This window comes from Carettochelys insculpta, chromosome 5 (genome assembly GCF_033958435.1).
Source record: "Carettochelys insculpta isolate YL-2023 chromosome 5, ASM3395843v1, whole genome shotgun sequence".
Lineage (NCBI taxonomy): Eukaryota > Metazoa > Chordata > Testudines > Carettochelyidae > Carettochelys > Carettochelys insculpta.
In genome coordinates this window covers 109,958,418-109,978,493 of record NC_134141.1, presented here as the reverse complement: position 1 = coordinate 109,978,493, position 20,076 = coordinate 109,958,418, and the positions used below count along the sequence as shown (strand labels likewise).

The 20,076-nt window shown below is 42.7% G+C and overlaps 1 protein-coding gene across 3 annotated transcripts in view; it reads left to right on the top strand.

Annotated features, from left to right (window-relative positions):
• WDR7 (WD repeat domain 7) overlaps positions 1–20,076 on the top strand; it is a 310,876-nt gene that overhangs the window by 210,282 nt on the left and 80,518 nt on the right. For all 3 annotated transcript variants that reach the window (XM_074995753.1, XM_074995754.1, XM_074995752.1), the window contains one exon: positions 512–698. In XM_074995753.1, coding sequence (XP_074851854.1) covers positions 512–698 — 187 coding nt within the window. The remainder of the gene's footprint in view (positions 1–511; positions 699–20,076) is intronic.

The window sequence follows — 20,076 nt, the reverse complement described above, 5'->3', positions numbered from 1 at the left end:
GCTATGTGCTGCCTATATTTAAATAGAATACATTATTTTATTTTGTTTCAGTACAGTTATAGTGTTGGCAGATTTCTAACTGGAAAATATTTTCCCTAAATAAATTTCTGTAAATGTTAGAATTCTTTCCATAAAAATGGCTGCAGATTCTGATCTAGCCAAGTATTTCCTCAAGTTCGGGAAGGATAATAAGTAACTGCAAAAGACAGTAATTCCTCGGCATGGTTAACGCTATCAGTGGTTTCCTGTCAGGTTTGTATGAAATCAAATAAATGTCATCAAATGAAGTGTATGGTATGCATTTCTCCTCTCCGTGACACTTCATGGAGACCCTGTGCACATGTTGGGACCTGCCTGTTGGAAGCATATGGTCTAATGTTGAGTTTAACTCTGTGACGAAATTTCCGTATTGTGCACTTATTAATGGCAGCTTCTAAAAATAGCGAAGCAGAATCAAATCAGTAGTTTCTTTTTTTATTGTGTTTGTTTTTTATCTTGTCTTGTATGACAGGTAAAGCTTTGACATTCCTTTTGCTACAACCACCAAGCCCCAAGCTTCCTCCACACAGCACTATCCGCAGAACTGCCATTGACCTAATTGGGCGAGGTTTTACAGTATGGGAGCCTTACATGGATGTTTCTGCTGTATTAATGGGCCTTTTGGAGCTCTGTGCTGATGCTGAGAAGCAACTTGCAAAGTATGTATTTGATCTAATGATATTGTATGTGTAATGTTCTGCTTTGTTGCAGCTGTTCATACATATGAAAATAGAGATACGACCACTGTTTTTAATTCTGGCAATGAGCCTACGTGTGTTTGAACAATTTGGAATCTGACATTTGTACCTGGAATACCAAAAGGATAGTTATTAATATCGGAGAGGTGTTTGGGCAGTCTCTGATGGCTCTGGGGTGCAATCTCACACCTGGCCTACACAAACTGTAGGCTGACATAGTGAAAGCACTTCTGTATGTGAAAAAAAGACATCTTTGAGCATCATAGCTGTGCTGACATCATATCTGCTGTAGAGGCAGTGAGGTCGACAGAAAAATGCTTCTGTTCATCTAGCTACTATAGCTTGAGGGGAGTTCCTACAACAAAGGACAATCCTCTTCCATTAGTATAATCTGCTCAATATTACAGTTTTGTAGGAGGAGACCTATTGTGCCTGTAGTGTAGAAATTCCCGCAGAACCAGAAAACCTTAGACATATAGAATCTGTCTACGCTGCAGCTAGATACCCGCTGACTCCCGTTCACAGAGCTAAGGCTGCATGGATATTTTCCTGCTGTATAGACTTCCTGGCTCGGGCTGCAGCCCAGGCTCTAGGATCTTGCAAAATGGGAAGGGCTATTTCTTAGGCTGTAGCCAGAGCTTGGAAGGCGATCCCACTATTAAATAGCCCTTTAGTTTAAGCAGGACGTAGCTGGCACAGGCCAGCTATGCGTTTCTAATTGTAGTGTAGACATACATAGATTAGAAGGATCTCTTTGGTGGCACCGTTTAACGTTTTGTAGTTAGTAATTTGTTGCCACCCTGGGCATTACCCCTGCCTTGAAGTCTATAGTTGTGAAACATTTTTCAGGACAGGCTTTGAAGTACCAAGTTGTTAATCTATAAGACATTCTCTTCAAAATTGAGGGGGAAAATATCATTTACACATTCTTTGTCAGGAAAACATAATTTTCTAATCTTCTTTTGCTTTCTTGTACGTGAAAAGCTAGTATTTTTTAGTATTTTTCAGAAGCTGCTGATTTTTTTTCCTTCCTTTTTTGGTATTTTGAAAAATACATTTTACGAAAAGCTGTTTATTTTGTTCAGAAGTACTGGCACAATTTTATGTTTTCCTCAACTAAGCTTGGTGTACATGCATAGCATCTGTATAAATTTTGGTTTTAAATATCCCTACAAAATCAGCAGAGGCCTACAATTTTTTACAATATCTTCTTACTTTATAAAGTAGGTTTTCCCCTCTGAAGTTCAGTGTGTTACAGAGATGGCTGGTTTCACAAAAAACATAATCTATAATTTATTCATGAAAAACATCTTTACTTCACAGGATGTCTTTGTGAATGTATGCAGAGTGCTTCTCCCAGTTCTGGTTACATTGAAATTGTCTTTTGTCTTTATTTACGTTGAGGGTGATCCCTGTCTGTTGCAATGCTTCTTTTGTACCTCCAAGTGGTTTTGATTGTTTGCACTTGTCTTTTACACTTTTCCATTAATGATTATGGGACAACAGTTGACAGTTGAGCCTTGCATTACATCGCAGGGGATAGGTAGCTACTTCCTCCTATAGGCTTAGGCCAAGATTAACAGCACTGACTCGTGATTTCTTTTCACTTAAAACCATACAAGCATCTACTTCACACATTTATCCTTTAAATATTACTAATACACAGATTGTGACATGATTATAACCACTGGTAAGATGACAGCTTCCAAAAGAGGTGTTATACGTTAACCTTAATTGACAAATACCCTGTAAGCAATTTAGTTCATGTAGTGAGTTGTTTACAAAGCATTGTTTGCTAAGGGGCCTGTATGTCACAGTAGTAATAGATGAATGTAGCAATGTGGGGAATGTGTGAGGAGCCAAGAGATTCTGAATCTAAAAGATAAAAACAAAGTTATGAAAGGTGAAGGCAAACAAGAAGTTTGTACGAAGGAGGACATTTAGAGATGGAGCTATGATAATTTATTTGTTTGCAGTCGTACTCACAATGTGTTGAATGCTATAAAAAGATAAAATAACACCTGCTGAGAGGACAAAGCAGTGAATGAACATGGGTAGAGGAAAGTGTTACAGTCAACAAAGGAGACAGTAGTTGCTCAAACCCTGATATTTAGTTTTAATATCATACTGCGCATGTGAGGCACACAAAATACAAAGATGTTTCCCAAATTCTTCTACACCCTTTCATCATCCTCCAGCTAATCTTCTGTATCAGTCACTTCAGTAGTGATCATCCAAAGGGATTTAAACTAGGGGACGGTTACCTCAGGAAGATGAAGTAAACATAGGGATGGAGGTCATGGAGAAATTTGTGAGGGAAGTGAGCACAATGTGTAATAAGGCTAGAGCAATTGGTAAAACAGAGGGGAGACAATTGCTATGAAAAGACAAAAGGGCAAAATTGTGATGAATAAGATATTCAGGGTCCTGAAGTCAAAGACAAAGATTTTGGTGCAATGGGGGGAGTGGAAAGGGCTGAGGGGAGGAAAATGAGTTTGATGGCCTTATTTTATGGGCAAAATGAGGTACTGGTTCATATAATCATGTGTCTTCTCCAGTAAAACTAAAATTTCAATTCCTTGAAATAGACATAAAGACATGAATGTACTGTTATGGTAAAAGGTATTCTAATATTTCACACTTTAAACTAAGGTAGTTTATGGAATTTATCTGTGACCTACAGCTGCTGCTTATTATCTAGTAAATATCCCTCAGCTTCAAGTCTTACTATTTGCATATAAATATTTAAATGCTACAGAATTGTCAGTGTGACATGCCACCTTTTGCCCTATGTGGTCTTGGAGCAACTGCAATTAACTAGAATCAGAATACTAACTTCCTTAGGTTAACACATAGGATCCTATCCCCCCACATATTTTTAAGTAATCCCACTCATATGAATAGGAGCATTCACCTGTGTTTGCAGGATTCTCTGACTTAGACAAAATGGTTGGATTCTGTGTTGATGGCTACAGTATATAAACCTAGAAAGAGAACAGAGAAAAAAGCTTGTGGCATCTGCTCACACATAATTTCTCCTGTCTCCACCCTATTGTCCCTTAGTATACCAGTTTTAGTTACACTGAATAGTCCCTTAGTGTTCGAATCATCCCATTTAAATAATTGTGATAAAATATATAGCTGAAATCCGTCAGATGACTCTGAAAAATTGGGTTCTTGTAGTTTGATCTGTGTTTTTAAATATTGTTAATGCATGATTTCAGTAATATTTTGTTACCCAGAGACCTTCCTATCACCTATCACAAATATCAATTCTCACATGAATAACATTTATACTGTTTAGTAATCTGATATCAGAGTGACTATTTGCCAAGTCAGTGTTTTGGTGAACTGCACCCATATTTGTCTGTCTTTTTTTTAATTAATGTTTGTGTTTGTAGTAAAATTAATTATTTTGTCTGAGATTTATCCTTAATCTCTTTCCAAATATATTTTTGTATAGAACATTTGTATAGCTCCTATATTTTTTCTTTACTTAGCTAAGTTTTATCTGATAATGCAAACTGTTATACAAAACAAACATGGGTAAAGAGAAACTGTTGTATCATTAGGAAAATAAACTGTAACTGATACAACAGACAAACAGTGGTCTGTTTGTGTATTAGCTATAACAAAATACAAATTTACTCTTTCCTATCTAGAAACAAAATAACAATAACTAATACTTCTGGATAATATTAGTGGCTATACCTCAGGTGTCTACTGTGATAAGATTAGTTTCCATTCATAGTTGCGTGAATCCTGTGAAAAAATAAATAAACCCTGATAGGTGACACACACAATATCAGATTTGTATTCTGGGAAAACTATGTAAATTTTCATTTTATCCTCTAAATTGTATCTAGAATATTTTCAGAGCTATCTGCATTGTAGTTCTTTTACAACTACAAAGTACAATTTTAAGTAGTTATTTTATGCAAAAATCAATTTTAAAAGAAGTATATCTGCAAATTACAATGACAAATTAGTTAATATAATTGGCTGAAAATTGAGATATAATTTGTTTGTTTAGCAAATGTCTAAAGCATGCTACACAGTAACTATCAATATTTATCTAGAAACCTTGTGAAGTTATCATCTGAAGACTGATACAGATTGATGATTAGATGCATCTACTTTTCATCACTTGGAATAAAAACATAGAAACTAATATTTGCTTTCTGTATATTATATATTCAAATATATTTAATGTTTAAAGTTGCACAGTTCAATATTTTAATTTTCCTCTTAAAGGTTGTGTTGCAGTAAATTGTGTAAGCCATATTATAGCTGGCATACCCCGTCAGTTCCATTTATTTCAATGGTGCTTTGCTGATTTGCACCAAATGACGATCTGGTCTTTAGGACCTATGATCAACTTTCCCAGAATTACCACTTTTTAGGATACAAGTTATAAATACTAACTTGTATTTTTATATTTATATATAAATAATATATATATATATTATTATGTTGAATGGAACAGTTTCAACACACAAATATAGGCTTTTATCCTTGCAAATATTTGTAACATTCAGCCTTAAGTGCTAAATGATAAATTGGACTAACAAGAGGAAAAAATTACTGAAAAAACAATATGAAGTATTTTGAAATTTGCACTTTAGTTAAGGATTTAAACTGAAAGGAATATTCAGAAGTTGAAAATACAGATATCATAGATGAATCAGCATGGTGTTACCATCATATTTTAAGAATTAATATTAGTATATTGTTTACAGGAAATAAAAGTGCAGGTTTTCTCTTCAGTAATTAGTGTCTTTATCTTTTTATCTCTGACATTCATAGTAATCTATGCCATGCCATACAGCTGTATGTCTTCTCTTAAATAATTGGGGTGGGGGGATCAATATAATCTTGTGGATACTCTGAAGATTTCTGAAGATGTTTTAAAGCATGTGAGAGATGAATACTGAAAAGTATTAATAAATTATTTAATGCATGCGTCATCTGGGCAGTGCATTGAAATTGTTGTGCACTGTTTAAGTCTTAAATTGACATTTAGATATATTATCAGATTATATTTGTATTGTATATTATAGTGTATTAATATCTGCAGATCACACTTCTAAATGTTAAGAAAAGATTAAAATTGTAAACAAGTCTTACATGATGTTATAAATTAGTTAGTTGGTTTAATATTTAATTCTAATAAGTTCATTATTTGCAAAAAACTTAACAGCTGTGTAGTGCACTGTATCTTTGTAGTTTGCCAAACATATTTTTTTAAAAAAAGACGATAATATAAACCTTATAAAATTAAAAATGCACGGTATTTCAGTTCAGACATTTTAAAGGTGCTCTGAATCTGTTTTTGTTAAATAATTGATTATTTAACCAATAGATACAACATTCCTAGAATATTAAAGACCACCATCTACTTTCACAAACCATGGCTTTAGTACCAAAGTTGAATTCATTGTGTTATATTTTATATTTCACTTGCAGTTCTGCAAGACAGCTGCTGTGTCAGTGGCTTATAATTGTGAAATGTTTAAGAAAACACGGACAATAATGAACTCTGCAGGTTGCCTTGCTTCTGTAAATGCACATAATTGTCATTCCATGTCAGACTAACTTTTCACATTATTTCTACATAAATATTGATAGTTCACTGTATAGAATATATTTAGACATCTGCTGAACAAAATTTTAAGAATGAGCGGCTTTGTACTGTTTAAGGTGGAATAATATATGAGTAAGATAGTTTTTGGCTGAATTTAGTTTGATTTTTAGGAGGTGAAAATAAAATATTTTATGTCTTTGAGTCTCATTTTAAAATATTCAGCTCTGGTATATTGTATTTAAATAAAGGCCTTATATACACTGAGCAAGCTCAGAAAGTAATTTTAGTCTTGCTTTTACATCCCTAGCTGTCATAAAGATTAGTATGGCTCTCTATACACAGAGCCCAGAATAAATGAATGTATCAGCATGTAGCCTTGAGGAGCCCAATGCAATTTTCATCATGATAAATTGCATAATAAGCGAGAAAGTGTTTGCTTATTAATCCATAACAAGATTTAGATTGAAAATGGCCTGTTACATCCATGACAGGTACTGTACTGACTTCAGAAGGACTAAGATAGAAAGAAATGGCGCAACAGTGTGTGCAGGGGGTTAAGTATGCATCTTACCCTCCTGATGCCCTGCTGAGCTGCCCCTTTTTGTGCCTGATTTACCGTGTACACAATAACAGTGCACAGCTGCCTTGCTTCTGTCTGTGATGTTAAGCATGCTTCTGGCAGGACTTTTTATATCAAGCATGTCCTTTTTAAAAAAAAAATTCACTTCACACTTATTGACAAAGAAAAAGCACATGCTGTGTTTATCTTCTTTTCTGCACTGAATAAAATACATTTCTGAGCTGAGATACATTTCAGAACTTTGGATAACTCCTCCACCCTTCTAGTCCAACCCTCCTTCCCCGCCACACGCACACCAAAGATTACACTATCCTAGCCATGCTGAGAGGAACTGTTCACTCATGAGGATTAAGAGTATTTTTCTAGAATTAATTAGGCTTTGATTTTTTTAGGCATGAAGAACTATAGGGATCATTGTTGTCCATAATTTTTCTTTAAATTAAAAACCGCTGTTTGCTTTGGATTTACTTCATAATGTTTTATCTACACTTAAGAACAATTTGTATACTTTTCAACATGCATGTAAATGGAACAAATAATTAAGCGGTTCCTTTTTTAGTTGAACATGAGTAAAGAAATTTTTTGTTCAGCGGTGAAAATGCAGCATAAATTAAAGGGCTTGAATAGTTTGCAGATACAGGGCAATAGTTTTAGAATGTAACCTTTGAAGTTGATAGTTGGGGATTTAAAATGAAGAGCATGAGCTGGAGAGTAGGAAAAGCTTCGAAAGATGATTGGATGACTTTCCATATATTTGGACTACAAAAATACCTTTTAAACCTAGACGTAGCAAGGGATCTGTCACCATTTCAATTATAAGCTTAGTTTTTTAAACCTGTAGATTCACATTTAGCTGAAATTCAGTCTGTAGACAAAGACAGAGAATTACAAAATAGGAAATACTGAGCTTCATCATCACTCACACACTTCTGTATTCATGGGCAATTGATCAGTGGAATATGTCTTGATGACCTCTGTTCTCAACTGCCCCCAGGAAGGCAAAACAATTCAACTCCATTCATGTAAGCCAGAGAGTGTTTTTAAAAAGAATAAATTAAATTAGACATTTTTTACAATGTTGCAAGAAATATTGCCCCCCCCCGTTCCTCCCCCTCCCCGCTTTGCTTTGTGTTGGCTTTTCCCTCAATCCCTTTTGTACATCAACAGTTCATCCTCTGGAAAGTATCTGTCTGACCTAACAGCCACGGGAGGAAGGGAATACAGAAGAAGCCTCATGCTTCATTCTTAGAACAGAGAAGAATCCAGAGCACAATCGCCTCCCTATGATTTCTTTCACAGTGGGTTACTAGTCTGGTCATGGTTTCATGGGAGATAAAGGATTGGAGGGGGGAACATGTTCCTCTGAGTGAATCCAGGAGCCTGGGGAATTGGTTTCTTTCTTGGTTACTCTTTTTATACAGCTGTGTGGATTAAAATTCTGTGCAGTTGATGAGGCTCCTTTAAAAATAATAATGGTAAAAGATTGTTCTCTTTAGTGCTCTTTTTCCCTAAAATACGAGGAGCCTGTATGCAGCCAGCTCCCTGCCCTTGCCAGGTCCGCAGGGCTGGAGCTGCTGGTAGGGCTTCATGCGTCAGCTGGCTCCCTGCCGTGGGGCTGCTGGGGTCCTCCTGCCACCTAGCCAGGAATCCTAGCTGGGCTGCCAAGGTGCCAGTACTGTGTACTGTCCCATACCAACATGAAAAAAGCCCTGGTTCTCTTGACGTTTGATAATTGGATATTAGATAGGGGCCTAGAGTACTCTTCCATGTGCTTGCATCAATCTCAGAGATCTCAAGCAAATGGCACAGACTAGGACACAGTAGTGGTCTCTGACAAAATAATCATATGACAAGTTTTAGTGGGATCAACGAAATCCTCTCCAGTCTGCACATGAAAGGCTTTACAAACATACATCATCAGACATCATGAATACTGACTTCCATAGCTTTTAGCATGGATGATTCTGCATCAGGGTTCAGACATCAGAATCATATGTGCAGCCATTGATGAGAATTTCAAATCCCATTGTTCCTGCATTGTCAGAAACAGCAGCAGCAGTGGACTACCAACAGTAGATAGCGTCCAAATCAATTATTTATGCAGACATAAGATGCAGTGATCAAACTTTGCATCAGACTTCACCTTAAAAAAAGACTTACGAAAGAAGTTGAGAATTCTGGTTCTCTCCTGTTAACTCCCTTTCCTCTAACCCATCTGCTTCTTCTGTATTACCTTAAATTCTGTCCCTCTTCTTGTTGCCTCCGAGTGTACTGAACACCCATATTAGAACACCACAAATAGGGCTTTGCTACTTTTTCTTTTCCAGAGCTTAGTTCCCCAAAGCTGCAAAAATTAACTGAAAATTAAAGTAAATTACACCTTCAAAGAGCTGGATACTTGTTCACTTTTCTATAGCAGTGTCATCCTCTCAGATGCAGGAAATGTGCTTGCAAAATCTGTCTTCAGAAAGGTTCCATGTGTTCATGAGGAAGCACTGGACCATCTTTATTTTTAGTTTTAAAAAGCTTTCCTCCTATGACCCAAAATTTAGCTGCATCTTCCCCACTGCCCACCTCTGCCCCAGCATTTCACATTCTAAAAATCCTGTCTGGTAACGATGAATTGGAGATTTTCTTCTCCCCTATTAGCTACTACTAACGTGAGCTTGGCTAGTTAAACTCCATCCTTTATGATGATGTCTTCCTTTACACACAACCCTGGAGTGAGGAATAGCCTTTTCACCCTCCTTCCCAGACTCTATAGGGGTTGGAGGGAACCCTTCAAAGTTATTTCTCTCCCTGGGGAGTGTTGTACATCTGAGTTCCTCTCAAGTACAGGTCTCCCTCAGTGGTATGGGAACACTTTGAACAATGGGGGTGCTCTACCCTAGCACCTCTCCAAACTGGAGATGGGATCAGAGACAGAAGCAGAACCCCACTACTTCCAGCTAGGACCCCACTAAAATCTGGGGGTGCTGCAGCACCCCTGCACCTCTTTTCCCACTTCTGTGGTCTTTCTGGATGATACTGGCACACTCCTAGGCTCAGCATTCCACTCACACCGTTACAACCCTACAGCAACCTGTGAGCAACAGCCTTTGGGGTTGCAACCCACAAGTTAGATCCACTGTTTTCCAGTAACCTACCAGACTCTTTGTTAGGCCCCTATCAGTGCTACTTAATTATTACTGCAACAGCAAAGGACTTGTGCTCTTGCAATGTCTCTGACACATTTTCTAGAAACGTAATGCCAACAGAGCAGCATTTATTAACTTAGAAGCTGAATATTTATATCTGAGATCTCTCTAATTACATAGCAATATTTTTATTAACAAAAAAAATGCCTCACTTCTGCTAGAAATGGGAAAGTAAAGGCTTTTCTTCGAAACACTCAGAGTTTTATCAGTTGAAAGAATATTACACAGGAGTCCCTTTTAATTGGCAACAGCTGAAGGAGAACCTTTATTCCTGTTGAGAATCTTATGCAAGCAGTGTGACATTATGATAGGGGAAATTGCATGGGGCTTTTGTAACTGTAAGAAGAGAATCTGGAGTCTTTGGGCAGGTGAGAACATTAATGGTACATTCATCTCTTACATAGGGGATGGAATAGTTACTGCAGTTGTTTGTTAACCTTTAGCCACAAAAAACAATTACCTAAGATAAGACTAAATGGTTTTATGTATCTAACCACGGGAATATGAATATTTTGTGTGGTTACTAGTCCTAGAGGCAAATGTGGGATGACACTAGTGTAGCCCTCTTCATCAACTAGTTCTTTACAAACATAAATATCATTGTAACCATTTTATAACTAGAATTGTTGAAGCACACTTGAGGTTAGTGGCCTTTTCCAACTCCATGCAGCAAGCCTATGCTACAGCTGTGCGTAGAAATGAGTTCTGCTTTTAGATCCTGTGCTCTAACCATTAGATTCCTTTGCTTTCACATCAAAGTAGGATAGTCAGCCTAGGATAAGTGTGCACCCACAAGTATGGTACTAGAACAGACTGTTGCATGATAAGAGCTTGTATTTGTGTCTGAAATCCCTACTGAAATAAATCTTGGCCTGAGTGTTAGAAAATAAGCATTTTTATTAGTGCGTATCTGTGTATGAAGAGGAGTATTCTTAATCTGAATTCTAGATTGCAGTCCATAGACTCAGACAAAATTTGATACCAGCTTCGTCTGGTACCTTGACAGAATTACTTAACTGCTCTGCCTCTGTTTCCCCATGTATAGAACAAGAAGAATAATGAAGTCCCTTGGTTACAAGAGTGTGTGAAGAATATGTAGTATCTTCAAGGACCCTAGAAAATGCAAGTGCCTCATAAAGGCACTTGTATAATTTGAGCCAGTCATTTTGAATGATTACATTGCCAACGTGAACAGGAAAAAAAAGAAGTGTTGCATCTACAGTCATGCAGTTAGTCCTTCCCATAATGCTCCTGACCATTCTTCAGTGACAGATATAACATTACAGAACACTGTCTCTGCCATCTGCCAAGCCTCCCTTCTTCCAGAAGCATGAAGTCTGGAGATTAGCAGAAGCAGTATCAACTAGTCTCAACTCTTAACACATATGTTACTTACTCCATCACCACCAGTAACATGTCTGTGGCGGCCCAAGAGCATCCCAGGGAAATCTCTGTTCTGACATTCTTCAAATTTTTTTTAGAACAGATCTTTTGCAGGGCACTATGGTACTTGAGTAAATTCAATAAAAAATATTTAGTAGTACACCTTTGAAGTGTAACCTGCACTCCCACAGTGCTGTCCTGCTGGGGCTTGTTCTAGCCATGGTTATTCTGGGGAAGCATGCTGGTCCCTTACATTCCTTATTGCTTGCAGCATAATTCTTGTGGTGTCCTGCATGGGAACATGAGGCCAAGAAAATCTGTAACCTTTCCCTCCCCTTTAGCATGCCCACAGTGAGCAATCTGAACTTCAGTCCCACATATGGTGGTTTGGTTTATTCTGAGCTACCGTGCAATGTTTTTTTACAAGTTTGCGTTTATTTCCCACTATATTCAATGGCTGTGTCCACAGAAGTATTTTTCCTCGAGTTGGGAAGCCTCCACTACATGAAAACAGCTTTAAACTTCAACCAGAGCTACACAAGTCCTGTCAGTGGAAGCTGTGAAAGAGCTGTGCCAGCCAGCATCTGGCCACTAATATAGCATGTGATGTCTGCATCTATACCTTATCTCCAGACAGACTTTCTGCCAATAGGACTCACATAATGAATCTTGACCCAATATATTAATGTACATATTAGGGCTGTCAAGCGGGCATAAAAATAATTTGCAATTGATCACAAAGTTAAATGATAATAGGAATAGAATTTATTGGGATTTATTTACAGGAAATGACTGAAATAACATTGGTTCTTCTTCGAGTGTCCCCGTGGGTGCTCCACATTAGGTGTCGGGCTCGCCCGGCGCCGCAGATCGGATCTTCCAAGCAGTTTCTGCCGGACCGCGAATACGCCGGTGCGCGCCGCTCCCTTGTGCGCTCCTGGCCACGTGCGCGATCCGGTCCCCGCCAGTTCCTCTTAACCGCCGTCGGCTGCAGACGGAATCCAACTAGGCTACGGCCAAGTTAGCGTATTCAATGGTTTTAACTGTTTTTCTTTAAAGTTTTCAAGTTCTTAGGCTACTGTTAAGTTAGCCAGTTGTTGTTTAAAAAAAAAAACAAACAAACAAACAACAAGCGGAACGGCATTCAGTCCAGTCCTAGTAACAAGCGGAGCACCGGAGGCCGGGAGCCTAGGGCCATGAGCCCTCCTGCCACGGCAGGCTATCGGAGAGGGGGAAAACAGCACAGAGAAGGTGCTAAGTACCCCATTAACAACTGAAAGACTCACCAACAATGTCCTCTTCAGGATTCAAGAAATGTGAGTCCTGCCGAGAGGCAATGCCAGCGTCTGATGGGCACAGTCACTGCATAAGGTGCCTGGGGGAGTCCCATGTCACGCAGAAATCCTCCTTCTGTGCAAAATTAACAGCCAGAGCAAGGAAGGACAGGGAGATGCGGCTTAAAATGCTGCTGTTCGACAAGGCCCTCCAGCCAGACGTGCCGGAGTGGCCACAGCAGGAGGGACCCTCCGGGGCCCATAAAAGGAAAGCCACCTCCCTCACCCCATCAGCGCAAAAACGGAGGAAAGTCTCCCCAGCCTGATCCCTGCCGGCAGCAACAGCGAGCGGGACGGGAGGAGCGCACAGCCCCCAGCCGCAGCAACAGCTGATCGGCGGCGGCACGGAGAGCCACGTGGAGGCGGCTCAGCCTCCGATAATCAAACAGCTGCCCCGCACCGCAGGCAGGGCGGCGGCTAAACAAGCGCCAGTACCGGCGGCACCGCAAGCAGTGGCACCGACCCCCGGGGAACTGGCGGTGCAGAGCGCGCAGGCACGCAGCCTGCAGGCACTGGAGGACACCGCCCACGCGGCACCGCCCATGAGCGTGCCGAGCACGGCGTGGACGGGGCTGAGATCCCCTACACATCAGGGGGCAGAGCTACCGCCTCAAGGGAGGGGGAAGGCTGCACACAAAACAAGGCACCACAGCCCTTCTCCAGACAGGGCTGCAGAGTTGCTTTCTCTCAGCCCTCCGCTTATGCTGCAGACTCCAACCAGAAGGCAGGGGTCCCCCTAGCCTACCCGGAGCCCCCATCTCCATTTTTACAACCAGCCTCGCCCTGGCTGGGACCACCTTCACCCTTCCTGGGGTTTGAGCCGCTGGAGTACTATCACAAATCACTCTTTCCAGTGCCCCAGGTCTCTCGACGATCTCGCTCCCCCAGACGCAGAGAGTATGCACCAAGGGAGTGGTCTAGGTCACCTTCCCAAGAACAGTGCCCATGCTGCCATGGTCGCCCCTATCACACGGGGCATAGATACCACCGGCAATCTACCAGGGAAAGATCCCCACAGACGGTCCCGTATCCCCGAGGGCAATCGCGAATGGGGACAGAGACTCAAGTATCTCAGGGGGAACTGGTTATGGAACCCCGAGATTTTCCCTTGCAAGCTTCCAGCGAGCGGATGTACCATCACCAACAGGAACCGGAAGGGTCCAGAGAGGCGTACCCTAGTGGTTCCTCGCTCTCCTCCCTGGACGAGGCTACGGCCCCGGGGGACGTCCATCCTCCGGATGATCTCAAACAGTTTCAAGAGCTGTTTAAGAGGGTGGCCTTCACGCAAGGCATCCAGACAGCGGAGGTGCAAGAGAAACACCATAAGCTCCTCAAAAATCTGAGACCTCCAGCCTCCTCCAAAATAGCAATACCGCTTGATGAAGCAATCTTGGAGTCCGCCACTATGATATGGCAGACCCCTGCGACTATTCCGCCTGTCCACAAGAGAGCGGATAAGAAATACTTCTTGCCGGCGAAGGGCATGGAGTTCCTGTTCAGCCACCCACAACCAAATTCCTTGGTGGTGGAGTCGTCGCAACAAAGATCAAAGACATCTCAATTCAAGACAGGGGGAACAGACAAAGATGCCAAGAAGCTAGAGCTGTTCGGCAGAAAGGTCTGCTCCTCCTCCACTCTACTGTTGCGAATGGCAAATTATGCAGCGCATTTAGCGAACCATAATTTCGACAACTACACTAGGTTAACCTCCCTCATGGACTCGCTTACAGAGGACAAGAAACCGGTGCTCAAGTCCATCATGCAAGAAGGCTACGCGGCCTCGAGGACGGGAGTTCAGATCGCCCTGGATGTTGCAGACACAGCAGCACGCTCCACAGCTACGGCAGTGGTGATGCGAAGGGAGTCCTGGCTCCAGACTTCGGGTATACCGAGGGATCTGCAGGCAAAGATAGTCGATCTTCCCTTCGACTCGCAGAAGCTGTTTGCTGAATCAACTGACTCGGTCCTTCATTCCAGTAAAGATTCAAGAGCCACACTTAGGACCCTGGGGATTTACACCCCTCCATACAGAAAGAAAAAGTACTACCCTCAACAAAAATGGTACCAGTACCAGCAACAGCGTCCCCAGTACCACAGAGGTTACGAGCAAGGGCGACATCAACAGCACCAGCAGTACAGAACTCCCAGGCGACGTTCCCAACAGAGCCGTGCGTCCTCGGGGCAGGGCCAAAGGCCACAAGTTTGACACACAGATCCAGGGCTGCGCCATCATTACCATCGCACAAGGTCATCCGAAGCGGTTATTCCACCATCGCCTCTGACCATTCTACGACCAGTGGCAAAGGATCACCACAGACAAATGGGTGCTGGAGATCATAGCCACGGGGTACGCCATCCCCTTCCAGTCGCTCCCGCCGCCACGACCTCCACCCAGGCCCCACCTCCAGGAGGCCTCCCACGTAGCGAGGCTCAAGCAGGAGGTAGACCATCTCATGCTCATAGGGGCAGTGGAAAGAGTGCCGGAGCAACTGCAAGAGAAAGGGTTCTACTCGAGGTACTTCCTCACAGAGAAAAAGACAGGAGGCTGGAGGCCCATCTTAGATCTTTGAGGCCTCAACCGCTACCTGCGCAAGCAACGCTTTCGGATGATCACAATCGCCTCCATCCTTACGGCACTGGACGATGGAGATTGGTTCACAGCCCTCGACTTACAAGACGCGTATTTTCACATAACTATCCATCCGGCTCACTGACGATTCCTCCGGTTCATGGTAGGCAAAGAACATTTTCAATACAAGGTCCTACCGTTTGGCCTCTCCTCGGCCCCCACAGTCTTCACCAAGACCTTGGCAGTGGTGTCAGCCTACCTGCACAGACAGGGGGTATTTATATTCCCGTATCTGGACGACTGCCTACTCAAAGGGGCCTCGAAGGAGGAGGTACTACGCATGATACACGTCACAGCAGGCACGTTCTCTTCACTTGGCCTGGTTATCAATCTGGCAAAATCAAAGATAGACCCCACACAGGACATAGAGTTCATAGGGACACGCATAAATTCTATTACGGCGAGAGTGTATCTACCAGAGTCTCGCTTTTGGGCCATCGGCTCCCTCATGCAGGTCATCACCTTCAGCCCTACGGTGCCGATCCTGACGTGCTTACAGCTGCTGGGCCACATGGCAGCGGCGATGTTCGTAGTACAGAACGCCAGGTTACACATGCACAGCATGCAGCACTGGCTGGCGAGCGTATACAAACCGGCAACACACACCGTTCACAGGGTGGTGTCGCCCACAGGAGAGGTGCGCAAATCCCTGCAATGGTGGGTAAACCCCAAGAACTTGCTAGCAGGGGTTCCCTTCCACCAACCACAAATATCGGTTTTTCTTACTACAGATGCCTCCCTCATAGGGTGGGGAGCACATGTGGGCGAAGAGGTGACTCAAGGGCTGTGGTTCTCCATGGAGCAGTCACTGCACATAAATATACTGGAGCTCAGAGCAGTGTTCAACTCCTGCAGACACTTTCGAGACCATATACAAGGCAAAGTAGTCGGGATCAGTACAGACAATACCTCCACCATGTTTTATATAAATGGGCAAGGAGGAGCTCGGTCCCGTGCCTTATGTGCGGAAGCAGTCCGGTTATGGAACTGGTGCATCGCCAACAATATAATTTTAAAAGCCTCGTACTTACCAGGCGTTCACAACGTGAAGGCAGACCAGCTGAGTAGGCGTTTTGCACTCACGCACGAGTGGCAGATCCATCCCAATCTGCTATGACCGATTTTTCACGCATGGGGTTTTCCCCAGATAGACCTGTTTGCCACTCAACACACCAAGAAGTGCCCACGATTCTGCTCCAGGGCAGGACTGGGATGGGGGTCCCTGGGGGACGCATTCGTGATCTCATGGAGGGGCCCCCTGCTTTACGCTTTTCCTCCCACAGTGCTGATCCACAAAGTCTTGCAGAAAGCCAGGAGGGAAGGAGCCCGAATGATCCTGATAGTCCCAACATGGGATCGACAGCAATGGTTCCCCCTGCTCCTGCGCATGTCAGCCTGTCCACTGATGCCCCTTCCGGTGGCGCCGGATCTGCTCACGCAAGCCCAGGGGTCCATAGTGCATCCGCACCCCCAAGGCCTGCGACTACAAGCGTGGTTAATCCATGGCTCAGCTCCCTAGAGAGCACATGTACGGAGGAAGTGCAACAAGTCCTAGAAAGTAGCAGGAGGACTTCCACCAGGAAGACCTACAAGCAGAAATGGACTCGCTTCACGGCATGGTGTTCTACCAAACAGCTAGCCCCGCTTTCGGTGCCTATACCTGTAATATTACAGTATTTACTGGACCTCAAGAGAGGAGGACTCTCACTATCCTCGTTAAAGGTCCACCTTGCCGCCATTTCGGCGTTCAGACACGAAGAGGAAGGGCACACGGTGTTCACCCATCCCATGGTTACCAGGTTCCTCAAAGGGTTGGTAAACCTATACCCCCCTCGGAAACCGCTTCCACCTTCATGGAACTTGGACCTGGTGCTTAATGTGCTAACGGGACCACCATTCGAGCCTTTGACCATGGTTTCCCTCCGCCTCCTTACGATAAAGACGACCTTTCTTCTCGCAATCACGTCAGCTCGCAGGGTGAGCGAGCTTGCGGCAGTTATGGCAACGCCACTCTGCACTGTTTTTTCCAAGGAGGCGGTAACTATACAGCTGCATCCAGCCTTTGTTCCTAAAGTTTCTTCTGAGTTTCACATTAACGAACCTATTGTTTTATCCTCGTTTTATCCAAAGCCTCATAACTCTAACGAAGAGGCGCGCCTACACCTCCTGGACGTGAGGAGGGCGCTAGCCTTCTATATAGACAGGACCAAGTCCTTCCGGAAAACGGATAGACTCTTAGTCTCTCTCGCTCCCAAATCGAAAGGAGAAGGTCTCTCTTCGCAGAGAATCTCGAAGCACATCGTATCCTGCATAAAAATGTGCTACGAACTCAAAAAGACTCCTTTACTGGCCACGCCCAGGGCTCATTCCACTAGGGCGGTGGCGGCATCAACAGCCTTTTTCAAGGGCGTTGCGCTAAAAGACATTTGCAGAGCGGCGACCTGGTCATCCTATGACACCTTCGCCAAACATTACGCCCTTCACAGGGTATTCCAAGAGGATACCCGTCTCTCGACAGCGGTCCTCTCGGGGACAAGCTGCACATAATCCGATTACCCACCTCCTATCTTGGGTTACTGCTGGGTAGTCACCTAATGTGGAGCACCCACGGGGACACTCGAAGAAGAAAGAAAGGTTACTCACTGTACTAACGGTGGTTCTTCGAGATGTGTCCCCGTGGGTGCTCCACTACCCGCCCATCCTCCCCGCTTCGGATCTCTGTTTAGTGTTTTGCAGGATCATCCGAGGCAGTTGGTCAAGGAACTGGCGGGGACCGGATCGCGCACATGGCCAGGAGCGTGCAAGGGAGTGGCGCGCACCGGCGCATGCGCGGTCCAGCAGAAACTGCTTGGAAGAGCCGATCTGCGGCGCCGGGCGAGCCCGACACCTAATGTGGAGCACCCACGGGGACACATCTCGAAGAACCACCGTTACTACGGTGAGTAACCTTTCTATATTTTGAAAACGTTTTCATACATATTTTCTCTTTGGCTAGGTGTTTCCCAGTTTGGGGGAGGCTGTTGGATTTATTCTTGTTAGTACAAGTTTTACTTATTTTTTAACATGTGCCAAATGTGCCGTCAGCCCCAAATTGGCAGCTTTTTAATGCACTGTGTAAATATAAATGTGTAAAATAAGTAACACATTTGTACTCTGAAGCAAAATTCCTTAAAGGGTAAAAATAGAGTAGTTTGGGCTTCCTGTTTGCTACTGTCAGTAGGTGGCCATGTGTTGTGGTAGGATGGGGTGACATCAGTTTTGTGGAAGTCCATCAATAACTACTTCGCACTATGATTTATGCCAATGACTCTTAAAGGTATGATGGGAATCTGTATCTGCCTAGAAGAATACATGTGCCAATCTTAAGGATATGGAAAGAATGGAATTTGTCTATAAAAATATATCTGGATATAAGAGACTTGGTGCTTCCCTGTGCATCTGCCTTTGTTTTAGTCTGTAGGCTTGGTACAGTGTGGCTCCATCATGCTCTGCTTCTGCTCTGAAAGGAGACATACAGACCGGTTGCTGGAAAGGGGCAATCTCTGATCACATACTGCCGCTGCTGAGTGTTGTAAATGAATTAACAAAAAACTTGATTTTCAGAAAAATGTGTCTTACATGTATGCCAAATACTGGAAGAAAAAATAATTCTAACAGAAATGTGAATTCTAGCTTATAGGGAGAAATACTATCTGAGCTATGCTTTTGAAGTTTTCAATAAATACCCAGGGAGATCAGACCGGGGTTACTAGATAACACTGGGGTAAGATTGGTAATCTAGTTTTTGATATGCTTTCATCAGTCCAGGGTCTGCAGAAATGCCTGACTGATTTTTAGTTTTATTCAAAGAACTGTAGCAAACTATTACAGGAATAGCTGTGTAATGGTATTCTGAGAAACACATTAATTGTTTATTTTCACTATTTTATTGCATGTGCAGATGAAATGAATTGATAGGGCATTATATATATTTCCGGAGCTTAAACAAAGGATTTGATGCTTTCTTTTCTGTCGTTTTGAGGATTGCCGAGTTGGACTCTACCTCAGCTTTGTAGTAAAGTGATATAAAACATGGTATACCACTGATTTTTTAAAAAAGCAAATCTTTAAATTTTTAACATTTCTACATGTGTGTTTTGTCATGTGCCATGACTAAAATATAAGATGATTTGAGAGTTCATTAAATTATTTGGGATGATCAGCTTTCTCTTTGCAATCAAAATGAACAGTAATAATGAGCCATCTTCTGCCCTCTGATATGGCAGCTGTGTGCCACTCAAGCAGTATATAGAGATGAAAGGAGCATGTCTGTCATGTGACTTTATGAAGAGATGATGTGGTATGAAACAGCTCCTGAAAGGACTGGGCTGCATGTAGTTTAGACTAAGCTTGAGGCTGCTCTAACTTACACTGAAAGCTGAGTTGGCCCTCAGCAATCCCAGAAGAGTGGAACGGTGGATGACAGATACTTTTATCTTCTCACCACTCAGCCGTTGTGAGCAGAGTTCTGGTACAGCTACTATCCAACCCAGAGTCCCTATGTGTGTGCATGTTGTGTTAGGGTTTTAGAAAGGAGGGTGGTTTTGATGTTGTTAATCAGTTATAACATAAATTGTGCAAAATGATTGCAGT